This window comes from Sciurus carolinensis, chromosome 3 (genome assembly GCF_902686445.1).
Source record: "Sciurus carolinensis chromosome 3, mSciCar1.2, whole genome shotgun sequence".
In the NCBI taxonomy this organism is placed as follows: domain Eukaryota; kingdom Metazoa; phylum Chordata; class Mammalia; order Rodentia; family Sciuridae; genus Sciurus; species Sciurus carolinensis.
In genome coordinates, this window is record NC_062215.1 from 143,841,396 (window position 1) to 143,864,277 (window position 22,882).

General features: G+C 40.1%; 1 protein-coding gene across 3 annotated transcripts in view; it reads right to left on the reverse strand.

The window, feature by feature from the left end:
* Hecw2 (HECT, C2 and WW domain containing E3 ubiquitin protein ligase 2) overlaps positions 1 to 22,882 on the reverse strand; it is a 373,687-nt gene that overhangs the window by 96,498 nt on the left and 254,307 nt on the right. For all 3 annotated transcript variants that reach the window (XM_047544667.1, XM_047544666.1, XM_047544668.1), the window contains 7 exons: positions 22,495 to 22,637; positions 18,232 to 18,332; positions 16,450 to 17,805; positions 15,247 to 15,342; positions 6,334 to 6,484; positions 5,516 to 5,619; positions 4,916 to 5,040 (listed from right to left, as the gene is read on the reverse strand). In XM_047544667.1, coding sequence (XP_047400623.1) covers positions 4,916 to 5,040; positions 5,516 to 5,619; positions 6,334 to 6,484; positions 15,247 to 15,342; positions 16,450 to 17,805; positions 18,232 to 18,332; positions 22,495 to 22,637 — 2,076 coding nt within the window. The remainder of the gene's footprint in view (positions 1 to 4,915; positions 5,041 to 5,515; positions 5,620 to 6,333; positions 6,485 to 15,246; positions 15,343 to 16,449; positions 17,806 to 18,231; positions 18,333 to 22,494; positions 22,638 to 22,882) is intronic.

Consider the following 22,882-nt stretch of genomic DNA (forward strand, 5'->3'; position numbering starts at 1 on the left):
AGAGGGCAGTAGAATACACCTGAAAGCAACCACAATGCAAAAGAAAAACATTTCCTTTCTCAAGTTTTCCTTTAGAGTTATGACAACCATATATCTACTTCATTTTGTTCTTTTTAATGAAAATTATTAGCTAAATTACTGCCACAAAATATCTGTTTATCATGACTATCTTGCAACATAAACATATCTTCAAATCACAAAAACAGAATTAGGCAAGCCTTTAAATTAAAACACTTCTTTTGCACATTTAATATTTCAATAATATAAACAAGGACCCTACAGAAAGAGTTATATGCCCATAAGCAATTCCAGCAAAAGAAAAAGAAAAAAGATAAACAAGAAAAAAATCAAGATAAGGGAGATCAAATGAGTTTGTTTTTTTTAACATTTTCCACTAATCTAGGAAAGAGAAAAATTCCAGCAAGTAATGCCCTCTCCATAATCTTATCCCATTATTGCTACCTTGAGACTTTTAGCAAGGAAAATCCAATTGCTTTAATTTCTGCCATAGTAAGTCAGGGAAATATGTCTTCTCAAACCCATGGAATTTAAATCTTAAACTCTTGCATAGATGCATAGCACAGATCATCATTTTTAGCCAATAATGAATGCAGTTTGGGTAGAAAGAAGAAAATAATTGAAATGCTTTAGAAAGAGTATTTTAAAATCAAGATGGGCTATCCAGAGAAATTTTAAAATCATGCTCAAATATAGAAAAGCAGAAGACAGCAACAAAAAGCAAACAAAATAAGCATGAAAATCTATAAGATGCTTAGAATTTTCACACTTTTAAAACAAGTTAGCTGTCAAAAGTCTACAAGGAGCCAGGCGTGGTGGTGCATGCCTATAATCCCAGTGGCCCAGGAGGCTGAGACAGGAGGATCATAAGTTCCAAGCCAGCCTCAGCAATGGCAAGGCACTGAGCAACTTAGTGAGACCCTGTCAGTAAAAAAAATACGAAATAGGGCTGGGGATGTGGCTCAGTGGTTGAGTGCTCCTGAGTTCAATTCCCAGTACACACCCCACCAAAAAAGTATGCAAGGTGTATAGCTGTGATGCAGGCAATGGGGTCATTTGATGCAACGTCTTAATACTGCGAGTTCCAAAATTATAGGCCCCTAATTATATCACAACTACTTAAGGGATCTTAAATAAGTAAATGAATATGGACTCCTGGGACCTACTCAGACCTATTGAACCACACTCTCCAAGGAACAAAGAATGTGCATTTATTTTTAAAGCCTTCCAAGTTTAATAACCACAGCCTTAGACACAGCCCAATGGCTGTTATTGCAGCCATTGAAATACTGAAGTGATGAGGAACTTGTACCAAAGAAGGCAGCCCACATAGAGGAGTCAGAACCTGTGCTTGGTGAGGTCATCGGTATCTTGAAATTGGCCATGATGGGAGTACGCACAGTGCAGAAGTTGGTAAATGCAAATCAGGACTTGATTAATTGTTTTGTAGACTGTCTAGACCACGGGCCTAGATTGACTGTGTTCGTAAACAAAGTTTCACTGGAACACAGCCAGGTCCATGTGTTTACATAGTCTTCTCGCCCAAACACCTAAAATATTTACTCTCTGACTCTTTAGAGAAGAAGTTTGTGGCCTTTTTCTAGACTTAGAAATTGATGGAGAAAATAAAATGTTAATAATGTAGATTAAACTTCAATTCATGCTGTTACATTGTGAATAGCTCACACCCACGAAATGAAGAAACATAGGTCCAGTACTTAAAAACTATTATCTGGCTCAACAAAGAAGATGCTGACCTCATTGACAAGATTATGAATCCTGACGTCCCTATTTCCCTGTTGTCCTACTCATTAACGAAAACAAAAGCATACCTGTTGGAACTAAACTCGTTCATCAATTACCATTACCACTGTAGGTTGGTTACTGATAAAACAGCAGGGAAAGTCAACAAAAGCATTCTGTGCATATTTCACTTGTACACTGTACATTATATTTCCTTTACATAGACAAATTTTATAGTCAATATATATGTCATATATATGCATATATACATATTTTTTTAAAGAGAGAGAAGTATATACATACTTTTTTCTCAGAGGACCAGTGGTTAAACATTTATCAGAAAACCCTGGAATATTATTATACAATCAGTTGCTCTTTCCAGAATTCTTTTTCTTATCTTTATATTCCAGTCTATTAGCAATAATGTCAGCTCTCTATCCAAAATATATCACATGTTCACCCACTTGTCTCGGTCTCTACTGATACTGCACTAGTCCGAGCCACTTCTACATCTCCTCACAAAGCCTTTTCATTTGTCTCCCCAAAGCCAGATTTGACCTCTAAAACCCATTCTCCCATAGTAGCTAGAACTTTTTAGAAATCTAAATCATTTACACAGAGGAATCGATTTTAGAATGAAGTCCATTTATATTAAAGACCAAATTCCTTGCCAGATCATATAAGCTTTATATTTGGTATACCCACTCAGTTCTCTGAAATTATTATATGCCCATCAAACTCCTTCCTACCCTCAAGTTGCTGCTCTTCCTTAGTAAAGAAGGTTCTGCTCACAGGCCTTTACCTTACTGGCTTCTTGACATTTTGTGACAGCTTGAAGGTACCTGGCATGACTGGAGAGGCCTGAATGTCCCCTCTGTCTACCCCACTGCCCTGCTCCCATCTGAAACAGTATTCCCTTCAAGTTGTGCCCAAGTGCACCGTTCCAGTGTACCACTCTAGTTGCCTCAGGCTATGTTGCATTGTCTGAATTATCTTTTTTATTCACGAATCTGTTATCTATATTCCACTCTATCTTGTTTATAACTCCACAGTTTGGAATAACCAAACAAATCAGACTTTTTTAAAAGAAATATTTTTTAGCTGTTAATGGATCTTTATTTTATTTGTTTATATGCAGTGTTAAGACTAGAACCCAGTGTCTCACAAACACTAGGCAAGTGCTCTACCACTGAGCCACAACCCCCTCCCAACCCTTAACAAATATTGGTTGGTTGACTGAATGAATAAACAAATGAATAAAGGGAAACTTTACTTTGACTCCAAGTTCAAAACTCTTCCCACTATAGTATGATACTTTGTGTTGAGTGACAACTCTAAATGTTAGCCCTTTCTTCCTAGTAAAAAAGTCTGTCACCTCCTAGAATTGCCCCATACTTCCTAGAATTGCCCCATACGTGAGTTTAGGTTTGTGTGCCCTGGCTTCTGCCTACCTTTTCCAGCTTCAAGTCTGACTTTTCCAATGTCCTATGATGTCAACATACCAACACTATCAAGGGGCCTTTATACTGTCAATCCAGTTTCAGTGCTACTGTCGTAATCATCAAGACAGCCCTGTAGCGTCCTTAATGTCTTGTTCCATAAGTGCTTTTCCCTTCTACCTGGAGTGCTCTTGCCCGTCTTGATTCTAAGACAAGTTCTAGTCCAGCCTTTAAAACCTGTCTCAGAAGCACCCCTGTCTGTGGCTCCTTCCATGTACATTCCCCTCCGAGTTAATCAGTCATTCTAGCATGTCTTATATAGCTGTCCATCGCTGCACTCATAACCCTGGTCAAGGCATTGTGATGTGTTTTCAAGTCTGAGATCCCAGGCCCACGCCTGCTGTGATCTTTGTGTCCCTAGGACTTAGCTCAGCACCCATACATAAAAGGGAATCAACAAACTGTTGCTAAGTGCAGCCTGTCTAACTCCTCTCACATGAAATGAGGACAGTCAGGGTACTCCCCATTGCTCATCCTCCACCCGAGTCATCTTTGTTCCAAGCTAAACCTGTAAACCCGGAGATAATAATGAGTAAAGCTAGGCAGATACTTATACTTATAAAGCAAAGCCAATGAAGTAGGATGGAAATATATTAATATCAACAAATATGAACATCCTAATGACCTCACTGAGAACTCCTGGTGCTAAGACTATGCTGATTTCTGCTTTTCCCCATGGTGTCATCTGTTTTTCCAAAGATGTATAGTTTGTTTTGTTAAATCTGATATGTTCTCCTTCCATTCCTCTAAGCAGTCCCTCTTTCTAACTTTCCTTATTAACTATGCATTATTATTACCTATGTATTATTTATTACTTTTGTGTATTATTAATATCCAGGGTCACCTTCAGTTTCTTGTCTAACATCACAACCACCAAACCTTGCAAGTCTGCTTGTGATTCCTCTGGTGCCGTTCCCTTCTTCCCTTCTTCCTTGCCTCCTCTTCCAGGCTCCTTTCAATTCATGCCATGATGGATGGATTACGTCCAGTCGGGTTTCTATGGGCAATGTTTCTCTCATCCTAGGTCACTATGTGCCACTACCACACCCTTCCTCTAACCTAATGTCTTCAGCAAGCCTTCCCTCAGTCCTCAGAGACTTGTGGAATAATCTTCCTATTATCATCTGATTGTCTGTATCTCCCAAAACCCATATGTTGAACCTTAATCACCAACATGATGGTATTAGGAGATGGAATAGGAGGTGGCCAAAGAGGTGAATCGAGCATAAAGGTGGACTCCTCAAGAGTGGAGTGAAACCCAAGAGGGCCGTTCAGCACTTCCACCATGTGAGGAAGCAGCATTAAGTTCTTCTCCGTGAACCAGGAAACAGTTCCTCTCCTGACATCAAATCAGCCAGTACACAGAGCCTGGACTTACCACCCTTCAGTACTACCCTTAAGAACTATGAAAAATAAAAATTTTTATTGTTCATAAACCACTTGATTTGAGGGTTTTCCATTTTCTTTTATCTTGTTGTTGTTAAGGCAGCAAGACAAAGACAGTTGGCTTTAAAATATGCAGTACTTAACACAGAGCTTGGAACACACTAAGTGCTCTGGAGACTGGCTGCCATTCCTACTCTCAGTATGAAAGTGAGCACAGGTTTCTCTGGCCTGTGGTTTTCCCGTCATGTTCCTCCAGGTTTGCTACTCACAGGGTTAGAATGCAGCACAGTGAAGAACTCTGGGCTGATGAGGAACTTCACAGGGGGAGACTGTAACAGCAACGTGAGCCTGGATCTGGAGGTAGAGTGGGGCAGGACGTTCTCCCTGCGGAAATCTAGACGAGACAGACAACAAAGGCTTTCAAGGAAATTGTTGCATTCGCTTCAGTCTCTGTTTTATAAGAACCAAACTATCTATATCACACGTTATTACTTCAAATCCCCAAATACTTCCCCCCATGATGTAAATTCATATATTAGACCCAACTATTCTCAATTACACTGAAACTAAATTGAAATCATTTTAATGCATTCTTAGACTCTTTTAAAATGATCAGATTCCTTTTCCACTATCCCACACAATCAGAGCCTATGGTAATTTATATTCCGTTTGTGATTCTTTTCACAGTACCAATAAAAGGTCAAGGATTGGAAGGGGTTCGTGGTAAATTTTGCTTTTTGGGGTCGGATTATCAGATCTTATTGGAGATCGAGAGTTCTCCTAAAGAAAAGCTCATATCCTGGAAGTTCTTACTCATTTCTTTCCTACTTTTATGAGACCATAAAAACAAGCAAACCCAAGGCTCTTACCTGCACTGGCTTGGTGAAAGTCGGCTTCCTCCCCTGCCCCATCAATAGCACTGGTATTTTCCTCAGGCCTCTCATTAGTCATGGTTCTGCGGATGCTCTGATATCTAAGATCATGAGTCTATAGTTACATTTCAGCAGCCTCTAAAAGGTGGGACCCAACTGCTCCCCCAGAGCCCAGAAGTTTTCACCCCCTTCTCAGCCTCACTTATGTCCTCGCCAGGTCCCCATTCCCTGACCCTGTGGGCCATCCATTATTTAAGTACATTTCACAGCATTGAATTTCTTCAGCCTATTGTTTGTGAAACATTTCCCTAACAAATTAATAAAACTTAAAAGAAAATTATGGCCCTTCACCAAAGAAAACTACATTCCTATATTGCTGAAGAAAAGAACAACTTTATGTTTCACTGTAATTAGTTCTTGGGAAAAAAAAAAAAAAAAAAAAAGGCTGATTTAAAAAGCTTAGGAGGATAACGAGATGCACCACAAAGGAAGATTCTAGAGATCAGAAAAGGTATTTAGCTTCAAATTCTAAACATACATGTTCTGCTTTACTAAACCAAAGCCTTGGGTTGACTAAAAGAGTCATTACTATTTATTTCCTCCCTAGTTTCCAATATGTGTATATATGTGGGGTTTTTTTTTTCCCCCACCAAAAGAAAAAGAAGTTCAATGGAGTCTATGAATTACAAGAGGTCATAGCTATACCTTAATGCCAGAACACCCTGAGAGGAAAGAGACAGCTGTGTCTTCTACTTTGCACCATGTAAAGCCCAACCACAAAACAGAACATTAGTAGCAAAAGCTCCCATCCTCACCGCCGGTTCAGCTGCTCCATTTGTTGTATGGAGTTAGATCTCTGCAGCACCTGTGGGGCCGGGGGAGCTGTCGGCCTCTGCCACGTTGTGGTTCTGTTTACGTGATCCACATAGAAGATCCTGCCGTGGCTGTCAATGCGCGCCTCCCAGTCTAAACAGCAGTAAGGCACCGAGAGGCATTAGGAGGAGGAGCTGGGGCCACTAAAGTGGTTCATTAAGTTCAGCACAAGTTTTCTCTCTCTTGACATGCTATAATTTGGGGCTAATGACATATACCTCACTGTGTAATCCAGCATTTCTCCCCAGTCCACTTAAGAAACTGTTGTTACTGATTATTAAGTCTATCCTGTATGTCTAATACCAATCTCCTAAAGAATCTCTAAATGTAGAGAATCTTTCCAAACCTGTCCACAGCTCTTGTCCTTCATATATGAACACCAGCACTTTAAAAGTACATGTTAGTTTGCATCCTAATACGCTCTGTTGTTACATCAAAATTGGTATTGATGTTTATTTTCACCCAAACCTGATTTTTTTTTTCTGTTTTTTCTAGTTTAGGTGAAAAACTTCAAACTGGAAACATCCATGTATATATTTACATACAATGGTAGTCAATTTAGTCTTCAGAAGAAAAGTAGCTAATTAATGCTAGACCAGTGATCAAACAGTAGCATTATCTACACTCTTCAATTTGCACTTTTCCGAAGATGAACACATTTTTAGAGCAAGGACAATTTCCTCTCTCCAACCTCAAATAAATACAAGTTTTTAAAGATTTAATTGTATATTAAGCAATCACATTAAGTGCATTAGTTTCTGCCAACAAATAAATAAGTGCATGTTCAGAAAAAACAGAACAGACTGGTCTTCAGAGCCAGACATCCCACCTCCGACTCTCTAGAAGGCCATTCCTCCAATCAAATGCACAGAGCATGAGCTGATCTTCTCAGAAGGCAAATATTTGGACCTTATTGCATTTGGAAAGGGAAATGCAAACAGGGAACATGAAAACAGCAGAGGTCTATTCTTTAACCAGGGAAGCTCTTTACACTTTTATATTTCTGTGTTTTTTTTTATAAACGAATAAGCACTTGATCCTGAGTACTTTAATTATCTTAAAACTCTCCACGTGATCACCTGGCTTAACAACAGACACCATGGGCCCAATCTTGGAGACCAGGAGAAAGGCGTCTGTTCTTCTGACCCCTATGGTATTTGCTCTAGAAGTACATATACAGCAAGTATTTTGACAATGTCCTCAGGGTTGATAAGACCTGCAAGAAAGATACCAGCTTGCTTAGGACCACCCCTGAGGTTCACTGGCCCGGCTGGGAGATGAAAGATATCTTTGTTCATCTCAGCACACTGTAAATTCATGACAAATGGCAAGAGAAAGAAAAATTGGACCAATGAACAGCAGCACACAGATGACAGCAACTCAAAGCCATTCATGCTACAAGGAAACAGACTCACAACAAACCTGCCTGTCAAATCTGAAAATTTGGAACGCAGTTACCATCGATAGGACATTTCCAAAAGACCTCACACACAGCCTGTGCTTCCCTGACAAATGTAAGTACATGAAAGCATCTCCAGGAACCACCTTCCAAAGTCCTCCGCATGCTTCCCATCTCAAAGATTTCAAGACCCAACTACTCTCATCTCATTGTCTCTTTAGAGCCAGGATAATCTAAGCACATACTATGTCAAATCAAGTTCACATGAAAACAAATGATCATTCCTTCACCAAGAATGTTTACAGTAGCTCCTAATTTTAGAAAGCATAGTTCAATTAGAGATTAAAGAAAAAAAAAAAAAAAAAAAAAAAAAGAAACAGAGACCAACTAAAGGAAACAGAAAGAAATGCTGCCAAGTGTCTTAGATAAGGTTATTACTGAATTCTGGCTCTAAATTTTCTGGCAGAAAATTTTTAGGCAGAAAAGAAAACACATTGCTACATACTTTGCATTTCCTGACAAAAGAAAAAAAAAATCACAGATGGAACTTTTTCTTGGAAGTAATTTAACAAGAATTTAGCAAATAAGATGTGTATGTAGCCTGTTTAAACCTATATGGGTAGCAAAATAGGGGATGTGGGAACAGGTTCTCCAGATATATTCACCACTGTTCCCTTGCACATGTAATAAAGGAATAAGTGATTTTAAATGCTGTAGTGCTATAAAATGATTCTTGTACTTCCCTTCCACAAAGGTTGGAGATAACCTTAATTTGTAGTTCAGTAAAGATATTTCTATGTGCAATAGGGTGAATAAGACAATGGGACCCAAAGTTTGCTTTCTAAGAACATGGTATGTTGAACATATATTAAGACTATCCCTATCAAATATAGTATCTTTAAATTGATGCTACTACTTAAGTCTCCATAAAAAGAAATTCTATATTGCTGACTTCAAGTGGATGTTTGGCATTGGATATGTAAAGGCTATTGTACTGTTGGCTGCATATTCATTCCTACACAGGTGATCAATACTCTTCCATCCAGGCAAACCAAGAGAGGTGCCTGTAGGAGGAGTAGGCCTCCGTCATAGCTATCACTTACTTTGAAGGGTATAATTGCTCTAATATCTTATGCATCTTTCTACTGGGCCTGGTTGTTCTTCATATGAGAATTCATTTTACAGGATCAAAGATTTATCAAAGAGATCATGCTAAACTCAGAGAGGCAGAGTAAGACGACCGGGATCTTAACACTTACTTTCTTATCCTGATTGTACACTGTAGAAATACACAGTCAGGCTGGGTGCGGTGGCACTTGCCTGTAATCCCAGTGGCTCAGGAGGCTGAGACAGAATTGCAAGTTCAAAGCCAACCTCAGCAAAAGCGAGGCACTAAGCAACTCAGTGAAATCCTGTCTCTAAATAAAATATAAAATAGGGCTGGGGATGTTGCTCAGTGGTTGAGTGCTCCTGAGTTCAATCCCCAGTACCAAAAAAGAAAAAAAAAAAATACACAATCAGGGTGCCATGAGACCAAGAGCGTTGTATTGGGATATGTGGACGGAGTGGGATGGGATGGTACACCAAAATGAGGTATGAAAAGTCTGGTTTCTGGCCATGGCTTGTGACACTTAATGCTACATGAACTTTAAAAAGTCACTACAACTCTATAGACCACAGTTTTTGAAAATTAGAGGCCAGAATTAAACATTTTCTAAGGTCCCTTCTAGTTCTAAAATTCTATCTTCAAATGATACACACTTTTTTACATTAGGTTCAGTAAGGATGTAGCAATATCTTAGTATCACTTCATATGTCTTTAGTATAGGTTAGCATTTCCAAACTAAATCTAATTAACCAAGACTTATAGGGTCAGTATCTTTGGAATCTTGAGTTGAGGGACTCTGGAATCGCTCACCACTCTACTTTAGCCACAGAAGCCCCAATATTATCTGTGGTGTGTTGAGTGGTGTATATTGGCTTTCCACATAAGATTTTATTTGCATAAAGAGATTCATGGTGATAAAAGAATTTGAAAATTATTATCCAGAGAAATGATTCTCAAGGTATGGTGGGACTTGGAAAACATATGATAATCACTTTGAGGATCAATAAAAATGCAGATTCCTAGGATACACTCCAGTCTTCAGATTCAGACTCTAAATTGAGGACTCACTTATCTTCTATTTTAACCTTCTCAGGTGATTCCTAGACACACTAAAATTTGAGAAACACTAGAACACATTAATAAGCACCCATAGAGCAAATGCTAGATTTCTCAGAGGTCATGAAGTAGGGGTTCACAAGAAGATAAATTTCAGCCTAACTACCCCACACTAATATCTAGGGGCAAGTGGCCTCTTGGACACCCTAAGACTTAAATACACCACTCTAAATAGTTAGACAGTAAGAGGAAGTCAGAGAGTTAGAAAGTTGGTAAAACTCTCCAAGGTCACTGATTCCCTAGGCAGGGCACAGAGGCAGGTGGGGCGGGTAAGGTCTTTGATGTTTTTAGAATCAACATGTGTAGGAAGGGAATAGGGTTGTAGTTACGATCCTTCTGTTCTTCTCATCACCCTCTTTCCCACTCCCTTCAAACTGGACTTGGCCTCCACTGAACCACCCTGTTGGTGATCAGATGAGATGTGAATTATGCTGAGATGGGGAGGAAGGTCAATGGCCAAATGGAATGAGCTTCATATATGTCAGGGGTAGTCAGCATGGACTGTATCAATCAAAAGGGGGAGAGGGGACAGTGGGTGGGGTCTCAAATTGGTTACAATGGACTTAATAAACCCTAATCTTGAATGGCTGAATTTATAAGTCCACTATGCAAAAATTATATAACTACAGTATCATCACCAAAATGGCAAGATGGTACAATCATAATAAACTAAACTACTTTGAAGGAAAAAGATAAACTTTGTGATAGAAGACAGATGGCAGTGTTTAAAAGATTTCTTTGCTGTTGTTATTTTAACACTCAAATAAGTCTGATTCCATTTGTATAAAGTATAAAAAAATATGATTTGGGGAGTCAGGATGGTGGGTCCCTTCACCATCAGGGGCAGTAGTGACTGGCAGGGGGGACAAAGGAGATTTTTAGGGTGCCAGTGATGTGCTGTTTGGTTGTACAGGTGTGTTCAGTGGGAAAATATTCAGTAGGTTGAATGTACTCTTTTCTGCTATATTTTATTTGAAGGAAAAAGTTTAAAAATTTCAGATAGCTGAATATTTTGTCCTTTATTCTTTAATTTTTAAACAATTGGCTTTTTAGATTATAAGTATCAACTTTTTCCCTTCTAAACTCAGTTTTAATCTCTAGAGAATAAGAGCCCCTGGTCCTAAACACAGTAGAAACTCTAGGATTAATTAACACTTTTCAGATTTTCTGTGTACTTTCAGGCTTTCATTTTGAAGGATGCTTTAATCACAAAAGTATGCAGTCATGGAGAGGTGATAAATGTCTCCCTGTATGTTTTCAGGCCTACCCATTTGCACCCATCCTACAGCTAATATAGTCCTAAAAATACAGCAACCACGCTGGGATCCTATCAGAGCCCACTCATTCAGACTGTTCCTCCTGAATCCATTCCTAGTCCTAGAAAAACACCTTCTGGGGGAAAAAACACTTATACAACAATTCCATACCGTCTCCAGTGCAGCAGGGGGTTCAGTTACAAGTACACTGGAGTCAATAAGAGGAAAACAGAAGTTTTTCAGAGAGGCTGGAATGGCTCTTTTCTTCCCCTAAATGCTAAAAAGACCAAAATTGTCATGCCGATAATGTTCTAACAGGCCTCTAGCTGCCACCACTATCAGAATGAGAAGACACAGAAACTTCCTAAGATACACATTCAGGTTCACACTATCTCCAAGGCCTGAACTTTCTTATTTTCTATGAATTATTAGAACATCTCTTGACTAGTAGTTTTAGGTTCAGGCCCACAAGGTCACAGTGGACATTCATGGCCTAAGGCGGGATGAGATTTTGAGGGTCGAATGGTACATCACTCTCACAGACTCTCATAGTACCAAGTCTAAGATCTGTCCCCAGTCCTGAGACAGAAGAAATGAGACCATAAAAGGTAAGAAAACCCTGCTTTAGATAAAAAGAACTCAAACAGAGGCTCAGGAACTAAGTGTTACCCTGACGTGTTCAGCTATAGGACTGAAGTGGCAAAGCCAAGACCACCACTGAATTCCCTTAATTGGGATTTTTCAGCATAAGTTTGATGGACAGTTTCCTCACTGTATGTGAGTATTTCACCTTAAATTTTTTAAGGTGAAAATAAGTTAAAAGAACAAGAATAACAACAACAATAGAAATAATTTTTTAAAAATCAAATTTGAGGGCCACCCAAGCCCAGAGCACACTGCATTGGTAGCTTGTCCCGAGGTATGGGGATAGTCACTGGCACAGAGAGGAAAAGGTCACAGTTTGACACAGATGCTGAACAGGGGAAACCCGTCTGGACCTCATGTTGGCTCACACGGTCACTGCAACTACTCTTGTGGGTGAGGGGCTTCCCCAGAGAGGTTCCTGCTACTTAAACCCATCCTGGAAGAGGAGAAAGCTGGGCATGTTCAGAGCCTTTCTTGGTCTGACCTCAGAGTAGGCCACCTTAATAAAGTTTCAGTGAAACCCCCAAGCTCTCTGATTTAAGACGTCCCTGGTACCAAATAAATCACATACCACTCCATCAGCTGCCCATTTGGCTCTCTGTAGACTTTCAGAATCCACATCCATCTACCCATGCAACAGCCCCTTCCCTTCTAATCTCAGCTCAGACTACCTGTTGCAGGAAAAGCAATGTTTGAAATTGCCTCAACTTTGACTAGCATGGGATCTTAAAAAATTCCTTAATTCATCTGAGCTTTGCCTATAAAACCAAGCAATCTGATTAGCTGACTTCTATGCATCAATCCATAAATTACATATAAGCTTGATCTACTTCACCAAATCATCAGAACAACAACAAAAAAGAAAGCATGTGAAAGTGTGTTATTGAGTGTACAGCAGTACTATAAAAATATGAGTTATTACAAGAACTACATTTTTTAAAAAAGTAGAGTGTTAGCCTTAAAATAATTCAGTGAGGTCATTTAAGAGATGGACCAATCTGCACACTCCAACCAGATGCCCCCCTTAGCCGAGCTGCAGAAGACAAAAGACTCGGAGGAATGCAGATGCCACAGCTGTAGGACAAGGCAGAATCAGAGGTGGCAACATAGTGCCTGGCCAGGAAAGGAAGACAGAGTGGCAGGGCTGGGGACAGACAAGCAATGAGAACAGTCAAGGGACAGACTGTAGGAAGGATGAGACACACATGAGAATGGGTGACAGAGCTTAACAGCCATCAGGTACACTCAGACCCTAATCTATAACCTATCTTTGATCGTGTAAGTCCATAAATCCTCAATTTGCAAACTGCTTGCTCCTCCAATGTGTGTGTGTGTGTGTGTATTTAATCTCATTTTTTAGAGGGAGACATTTTCAATTCTCAGTTTTTAAAATATAAAAATTCTGATAATATTTTATAAAAGCATCATTTTTGGGGTGCTAAATAAATCAGGGCTGAGGCATGTTTCTCAGTGGGCATTCAGTTACAATTCTGGGTGAGACAGTGTTTCGTTGTGTCAGCCTGTTCCGTCATTACAGGAGGTTTGGCATCTCAGGGCTCAACCACTAAATACAGCAGCTCCTTACACTGTTAGGATGAAAGGTGGTCCAGGAACCCCAAATGTTCCCTATTGGTAGCACCCCTGAAAACCACTGAACAAAGGGGACATGTCTTAGGATTTGTCTGTCACTAATTAGTCATGTATCAGTCACTTATGAAATAGAAGAGACCATTAAATTGCTTTCACTTTTGAACATATCAACTTATTGAAATGAACGGCCAACTGTTTGCAAAAAAGAAATACCAATAGGTATTTTATCTGTGTAAGGCAATTATCAGTGTTTAAAAAGATGGATTGAGATATCACAAATAGTGGTCACAATTTCAGCAAGGAAGTACCTGTCTTCACTGAATATAATCTAAAGACCAAAATTATGTCCAACAGAGATGAAAGCAATTGATGTGACTAGGGGGTTGCCATTTATCACATAATGCTATGCCTCCTGTCCTGCCCCCAGAAGCTCTGGTTACTATTAATCCACATATACATACAAAAGAAGCTCTCCCAGAACTCTTCCTTATGTTCCCAATTCATTTTGCTCCAAGTATACCTAAATATCTTCCAGGAATATTCCTCTTTCCTGACTCTAATCTTTTCTCCCAGGGTAAACCATAGGAAGTTTTCATTCCTTGTCCCTCCACCTGCTTCAGATTACAAGTGAAAAATTAATCTCTTGTTCCATTTTTTAAAACAGAATACTGGACCTTAGTTATCCAAATGTACAAACAAGGGGAAGATCTGGTACAACAGAATTTCAAAAGGATTAAGCCAATTTTTCAAAAAAAACATATAGTACCATTTCTCTATTTCATTAGCTTTCTCCAAAACTAAGAATGAATTCAGTATTTTGGAACTTTAAATTCATGCCCTCTGCTTCTTACATCCCACCATTTTCAAAATACACAGATCCCCTATAAGATCATGTTGCCAGGATTCCTTATAAGATGGGTGAGCAAAGAGGAGGGTGAATAAGATGGTGAAAGCAACAAAGTATAGGGTATACCTTCTAATGTTTTCTTACAAGTAGTATTTACTAACCTGTATAATTATTCCTCAAAATGCATTGGTCCCACAGAGCAACACTACTTTAAGGGATTCTAGAAATATAAATCGAGTTTTAATTTTGTCCAGACTATGCCTGGCATGAGTACTGCTTTGAATGCAGACTGTAACTGTTTCCTAGCACCCCTGATCCCCAACCATCTCTCCTGTAAGTGCTAAGTGTCTGCTGAAAGTGAAAGAAAAGAAACATCTTTTAAATCCCCTGATAATTGTCATGGCCCCTCAAAACAGTAGGCTAATTTCTGAGATTAATAACGGTTCTCATCATATCCCTAAGGGAAAAAAATCAGAACCTTGTGCTTAATTATTTTAAAAAGATGGAAGTGAGCAAAAAAGTGATATATTACACAGTGAGGCTTTTCTAAGAGATTGGACCAATTTGTCTGGTAAGTGAATGAAAATTCACATTGCTGTTAGACATAATTTTTAAAAATTCTATTATATACCCAGTTGCCAAACGTATCTGGATCTGACTTCCAGGATTGCAGTATTTACTCCACAGGCAGTACAGTATTTACCTTTCCCCTAGCTGCCCTTTCACTCAACAGAATGGCGGGGAGGGGAGTCAGCGTGTAGCATTTTCCAGAATATAACACCCTGTCAAGTAGCAGCCCCAAGTCTCCTGCCTCCCCAGGACCCATGGATTGGATCTGCTTGTCACTCTTGTACCCTGTGACTAAGGTGGGTCCTTTAGTCAATAGATGCTCACTTGGTGGGAGAGCCTCATCCACCCTCTGGTACCGGCTGACATCCTGGCGCACTGAAGGTAGTGACCGCAAAGGCTGGTGGCCATTGGCTTGAGAACCTAGGATTAAAGGTGCAAAGTTACCCAGGTATTGCTTTCACTCTCAGTGTCAAACAGGCTTCATTTAAAAAAAAAAAAAAAAAAAAAAAATCTAGCATCAATCCTGAGGCTGGTTTCTGCTTTCTGTAGTCTCATTTCCCGGAAACAAAAGAAGAGAATAAATAGTAGGTAGTGCTCAGAAAAGGCCTCTCTAAAGCAATGTCCTCTGCATACATTTCTCCCTCTTTTGTCCCCCTCCTCCTCCCTCACTCACCTGGCCTCTGCTCTGCTCATGCACTAATTATTTGGGATCACAAAAAGTCCACAAGATAATGAAGGAAACAAAAATAAAACAGGAAAAAGGGGGGGGGAGGAAATAATTTAGGTAGAAAAATTAATTATAAAATAAGAAAATCATGCCAATTTGAGTCTATGTTATTTCAGCAGGTAAAATAATTACCCTTTAACGTTTTAATGTACCTCTAATAAAACATTATAAAGGAATCATTCTAGACAGCCACATTCACTGAGATTCAATGCAAATTTTATGTGTAAATTTGCATCTGCAGACACTGCCTTATCCTTCAAGTGTCAGAATGTATCACCCAAGTTGATTGACATCTCTTATGCAATTCAGGACAGAAAAAAAAAAAAAAAAAAAAAAAAAAACTGATGCAAAGTACATACTAACCTTCTGTTCTGAGGTTTTATGAAGGGGGTGTGACTAAAGGTGTTCCTATTAATCTCTGTAGATTACACTCAAGTTGAAGCTGCCGGTCTGTTTGGTTTTGTATAGAGAGACTCAGGTCCCACTAGAAATTCATTATTTAAGTTTGAAGACTGTTGTTTGCCAGGTCTCTTATTTTAGCCACAAAAGATGCATTAAATAGTAATAATAAAAAGCACTGAATTAGAACTGAGGCCTAGCAAATGCCCACACATGTGTTCCCTGTTTCCAACTCTTCCTGGTCCCATTTTTTTACCTTACCCTTCTTCTTCTTACTCCTCCTTTTGCTAACTCCAGAACCCCACGGTGGGGAATTCAGGTCATAAGCAACTGCAACATAATTTGCATTGAGGGGAAAACAACACAACTTCTCTCCAAGCAGCAAGTCTCCTGTATCCTACCTCCAGTAGCGCCTGCTTCCTGGGCAGTGGCCCCTTCACAAGCGCCTTGGGCGTCCCCAGCATCGCCCTCTTCCTGGGGCTGGCTCTCAGGGGCAGCAGCAGCTCCTTCTAGGCTCCCTCTCCGCTGCCAGACCTCCCCGAGCTCCTCCTGGTCAGGTAAAGTGGCCGAATCTGTCGCTGGCCCTTCCTCCTCCCCACTGGGCACCTGTACCACAGGTAAAGAACCCGGAGTGCATATGGGATCCTGCGGCCCTTCGGCAGGGCTGCTGCTGGGGGGCTCCGCGGCACAGGCCCCATCTTCCTCTTCCTGAGAAGAAAAGGCTGGGGTTTCGGGAAACCGTGCGCTCTCCATGGAGGAGCACCGAGTGTCCACTGAGGACAGCTGTGTGGTCACGCTCTCGTTGCAGGAGCTGTCCGCACCTTCCAGGTCACTCTCTCCCTCAGGCCTGGTGCTAGCTTCACTCACGCTCTCGGTCCTGGCGGGGTCACTGGGTTCGGTTTCAGAGGACACCTGGGATGGCTCAGACCCTTGATCCAGGGACTCAGTCTCACTGATGGCTCTTCGGCTTCCTCCTGATGTGTCGGAAGTCCCCGTGTCTGCCCCACTTGTGGGCTGATCTACCTCCTGAGAGCCACACAACTCAGTGCTGCCCTGGTCAGCACTGGGTTGAGACTCTGGGCCAGTTTCACTTTCTTCTGGGGCTGGGACTGAGGGCAAGGCGACATCTGCAAGCTCGGGAAGGTTCTCTGGCTTATCCTCAAGGGAAGCGGCTTCATGCATGGAGGCTTCCTCATTCTCAACTGGGTGGTCGTCCTCTGGCTTTGTCTGAGACGTCAGGCTGCCATCATCAGTTCTTGATGCCCTGCTAAACATGATTAAACCTCCTTCTTCCTCCAAGGAAGATGGATAACCCAGGTCTTGCTGGAACTCATGGTCTTCTTCATCAGAATCGATATGAAGCATTGCATTGAGTCTTGTGTCGGTGGGAAAGCTACTCCTTAGTTTTGGAGAGGCTCCCATGGCCCTCTCAGAGGAGGTCCCTGCTCCTGGCCTGGAAGGGCCATTGTGTTCGATAGCATCTAAATAATCATTAAGTGAATCCTGACGGCCTCTGGGAGGTGAGGTCCTTGAAGAAGTAGAGGTTAAATCCTCCGTGTCTATTTCCAGAGTAGAACTAGTCCTGAAAGAATGCTTGGGTGTCCCTTCAGCAGTACTTTCCTCAGACACTGGTCCATTAGCACAAACAGGGCTGTCGTGATGACTTCCTGGCATGTCCTCGTCATCAGACGGGCTTCCTAGGTCTCCATTCACCGTATTAACTCCAAGGATTGTGCCAACAGCTTCTGGAGATGCATCTGAATGAGAAAGTGGCACTTGTAAAAAATGAACTAGAAATAGCAAATAAACTTTTAATGATCTTTTGCCTTGTGACCAATTGGTTCAAAGAATTTGGTCATCCCACTGAAGTCTCTTGATGGTATTGTCAACTTGCTGAGTTTCACCACTCCCAACTATACAAGTATATAGTGAGTTTGACATGTGAGGAATGTATATGCTAACTCCTGCTGGAATTCTGCTGCTCAATTTCATAATGCAGGGTTAAATCTAAGGGACAGTTTGTAATAAACAGGCTTTCCTGCCTGCTTTGAAAAACTTCAGCAGGTAATCATTTGAAAGCTATTTTATTTTCAGAGCAGCATACAAAGTAAATTCTATTCAAATGCCAACTGCCCACCAAGCAAGATTTAGCAAGTGTTTATGGATGTGTACAGGCACCTCACCTTCATGGACAGAAGATGTGACTTCCACTTTAAACTGCAGGTACCCACTCACGTGGTCAGCCGGGAGCCTTCTGCCAAGGTTGTAGCTGAGCATCTGATCCCTGCAGGAGGAGAAATGGTTCTCTATCCTGACTACCCTGGAGTCAGCCTTCACATTATTCCCACAGGTGCCCCCAAATCCCACATATCTTCCTTGAAAATTTCAGACTGATAAGTAAGAAAATACAAGGCACATTGTAAATGAACGCTTACAAAACAGGGATAAAAGGAAATCTTGTTGATTGGAAAATTATTAGGAGAAAGCAACTAGAAACACATGAAAGGACCATACACAGGCAGCAGCCCCAGCTGTATGAGCAGAGGGGACCACTCACCTCTCCTTTCATACCTGCAAAGGAAGGGGTGGACCTATTGCCCTCACTGTGGAGGAGCCTGGCAGATCACTGATTCTCAGGGCAGCTTGTGAGCCACGCTGATGGGGTGGTTGGAGAAGCTAGATGTGCCACTATGGGGGCAGGAGGGTTCATGTCACCAACCTGGTGCTGGAGGGACCCACAACTGGGTCTGCCCAGTTTTTGCCCAGCCTTGCTACCAGGCTTGGGCAGCCACTTTCCTCAAGGATGGAATTATCCATCTGTTTCAAGACCATGTCTATTTATTGAAGTCAAATGCAATTACTTAATTTGCCTAAGTGCAAGCAACTCTTTCTCTGAATCAAATATTTTTTCATCATTAAAAAATAACCAGTGAGATAGTATCAGATCATACCATCTCTGTTCTCACACTGCCCCCTAATGGCTATTTCAGAAGGAGAACATAATGCCTCTGCCTAACATCTGCACAACTGGGGTTTAGAGTCCCCAGTCAGCTACTTGGTATTAGTCTGCATAACTTCTCTATCCTTCTCTATCTCCTCAGTACACTCCTGAATAGGTGTTCTCTGTTTAAAAGAACACATACTATGTTAGGATCCCAATTCAGTTCTTATAAATTCTTCTGGTCTCAAAGCAAGACTTTCTTAGAGAATTCCTTTTCTTCCCTAGAGATGACATTGTGATAATTTCACTTTCTTGACTGATGCTTTGATGCTTCATTTCCCATATAGATTTCTTACTGTGTTCTGTGCACACTCTGCTGAGGACTGTGTGTTCATCATCTCCTTTCATCCTCCTAGCAAGCCTGGAAGTGATGGTAGCCCTGTTTTCTAGAGGAGGAAACCAAGATGCAGCTAGACAACTATCAAGTGCCTGACCTGGGATTAGACACAGATTCATCCGGCACAGAAGCCCCTCCCCTGCAGTCAGTGCACCACAGTCTCATGTTACATACATCTCAGTGATTCCAGGCTGGTTTCAGTAGCACACATCTTAATGGCCTACTGCCTTGTGGGCCACCTTGATGTGATTAATATCAATGCTTTTTTTCTACTTAAACTAGTACTTTACAAAATTTCTTCTGTCAAGTAATACAAAGGCATCTGCCACTATTAGACATTACAGGTATGTTAAATGCCATTTAGAATATCCAAATAACAATATGATGACTATAATCTGCATAATGACAGGGATGTCTTTTTCTTTTCTTCACATTTAGGCATTTCCAACATTCAGATATTTAGGCAGTGCCTGATATTTGTCCATCAATGCATGAGTTGGAACCCACTCTCAACTCCATTGTTCACTTCTTTGGAGACTCAGTTCTTTAATAATAAAATCATCATTTCCTTGTTAAAAATAAATCAACCCTCCTCTCCTCTTCCTCAATCAATAAAAGCAAAGTGTCAGGGTTAATGATGAAGATTTATAAAACTGATGAGTTTTATCTAGGGAGTAAATATTTGTAAGAACTGTTAGGAAAGGGCTATATCACTATCTTATCTCTAGTGTCCAACACATGCTGGACATTTCGTAGGTATCTAATATACAGATAGTTATTAGATTATTATATGCACATATAACACATATACATGTGTGTGTGTATATATATATATATATATATATATATATATATATATAAGAATTAAACTAATTCACAAGCGAGATGTTTTACTTGGAAAATAGAATTTTAACTGACAAGATACTCAACTATTCAACCTGGAAGTACAGGGAACCCTCCCTATTAACTGTAGATGCTGAGCCAAGAGTTCCCATTTGCTGAGTGCCTGTCCCTGGATTCAGCAGCTCTGCTGGTATTGCTCAGTCCTGCCCTGACTCATTCTGCTTCTCACTGCCATATATAATTATAAAGAATATGTTATATATTATTATGAAAAATGAGTGCTAAAATGTTCTCACTAAGACAGGCTCTCACTAACATAATCAGAGGAATTGACAAAGCATAGGAATTGACATAGCATGACATTCCTTTAGTAAGGAACACAAGTCATCCTCTCCTAAATGTCCCGTTCAAACAAATACTCTTGAAATGGGTTATCAATAAGAGGTTCTAGTCCATCCTATACAACTGCACTCTGTAAAGCTTCAACAGTTTCAGAGTAGCAGTCTACCAAATGTCTAACTAATCAAATACGGCATTTTCAAGATGTATCAATTACTTAATGGAAAATAATAAAAATATCAGAAATACAGATTTTATGCTAACAGCCACCATGCTAGTATGTAGTATCATTGCATTGCTTTTAATACTACCCATGATTCTGATATTTTATGAAACCATGTTGGACTTGCTTCTAGTACACATAGAATCCAGGATTGGTACTTCTCTGGGTGTTCAGCTCTTTAAAAGACTGAATCAAAAGCCATAAAGTGAATAACATTTTCAGTTACTGACAAGATTTTAGTTTTCCTTGCTTGTTCTTGCTGGCATACATAAAATTGACACCACCAAGTGTCATATATATTATGTAAATTATAAGACTATAATTATATAAATGAAATGATAATTATATTACATTTACTGTAGTCAATTCTCACTCTATAATCTTATACTTTTTATAAATCCTAAAAATAATTTTAAAAGCTCCCCAAATATATCTACTCTAAGTTCTAATTGTTCTTCTTAAAAATAATTGAGATTTCTCAGCTTTCATCAGATAAGTCAGTTTGTTAGAACTTCGTATAATCTTCCTACTTCCTATGGACTGCTCAACCACAAAATCCACTGCCTCTGACTGTCAAGAGGATTAGAATCCATTAGAATCTCTGGGTTTTGGGTTTTGAAGGGGACTTAGAGATCATGTGATCTGAGTGTTTTATTTTTCAGATGAGGAAATTAAAGACCATGAAATTGTGATTTGCCAAAATCAAAGAATGACTATGAATGATCAACTTTCCACAGGTAACAGTAATATTACATTACGGCCAGTCCTGGATACGTTTTGGAGACAGCAAGCTTCTATAGCAAGAGGATCCAAACTCAAATCTCAGCTCCACCACCTGCTTATTAGCCGAAGAGCCCTCTCTGAAATCGGTATTATGACATTATCTACCTCTCATGGCTGTTGAGACTGCATGGGCAAATGAGTGTCATGTACTTAACCCCTGACATAGAGTGGGCTCCCATCATCTTAGGTGATATCATTACTCCTAGTTACTACTGTCACTGCTTCTGCTGCTGCCAATACCACCAACAGACATTCAAAACGTTCCCCTACAGTGAAAAAGGTACAACCAGATGCCCCTCGGTGCCATCTCAGAGCACTTGTGTTTGTGTTTGCTGGTACTTACCATGTAGAACCACCTACAACCTAAGAAAGGATGGAGGTGGGCTATCATTGCTTTATTCACAACTTACCAAAAACTCATAGAAAGAAAAGCACCAATCACATGTTAAGATTCTGTTGATGCCTGAATGGATGCATATGTCTAGGAGCTTACAGTTATACGCTCTTATCTAGGTCTAGGTCTTATTTTAAATGGTCACAAAAAGGTTTTATTTTTCAGGAATAACAGATTCTCCGGATGGGATTAGTCAGGATAAAGTAAGTATCCTCTAACATTAAATTCTGCCCTAGGAAGAGAGCTTTATAGATTTCAATACATTAAAAACATGATCGAACACTGAGTTATGATTCTAAAATACGAATGCTAGGTACATCTTGGAAAAGATATAGATACCAAGAAAAAAGATACATAATTACAAGAAGTACTATTGGCCCTGTATACTTTTAATGAATGTAAAACATTTTTATTTTTAAAAGAGTTATGTTACCACTTTTTTATCAGTGAAAAAAGTCCTAGGGCTACCAAGTCATTCTGGTACAAACTCATCTCAACAAGATCCCTAGAAGTCAGAGCTGATTACCCAATGGCTTGTCGCTCCAGCAGCCTCTGGACTGGAATGGTTAGTTTCCCCAGGAAACGTTTGATAATAGGACGACTCTTGGCAAACTTGTCTTTAATTTCAATTTCCAGGACGTCGGTTAGAAGTGCAAAAAAGGAATATTTCTGAAAACAAAAGCAGGTAGCATGTTGGCTCAAAAGAAAGACAAATAAAACACTTTACAGTATAGGAAATGATCTCTCTTAAATTGTAATGATGTACAGGGTCCACATTACTAGGAAAATCTATGGCTCTTGTCCATCCTGTATTCACTCAGAACTATTAACATCCACAATGATCAAAAACCAACTATCAATAATCTGTGTAACAAAAGAAATCCTTTAATTAATCATGCAGCCCTTCCTGCTTT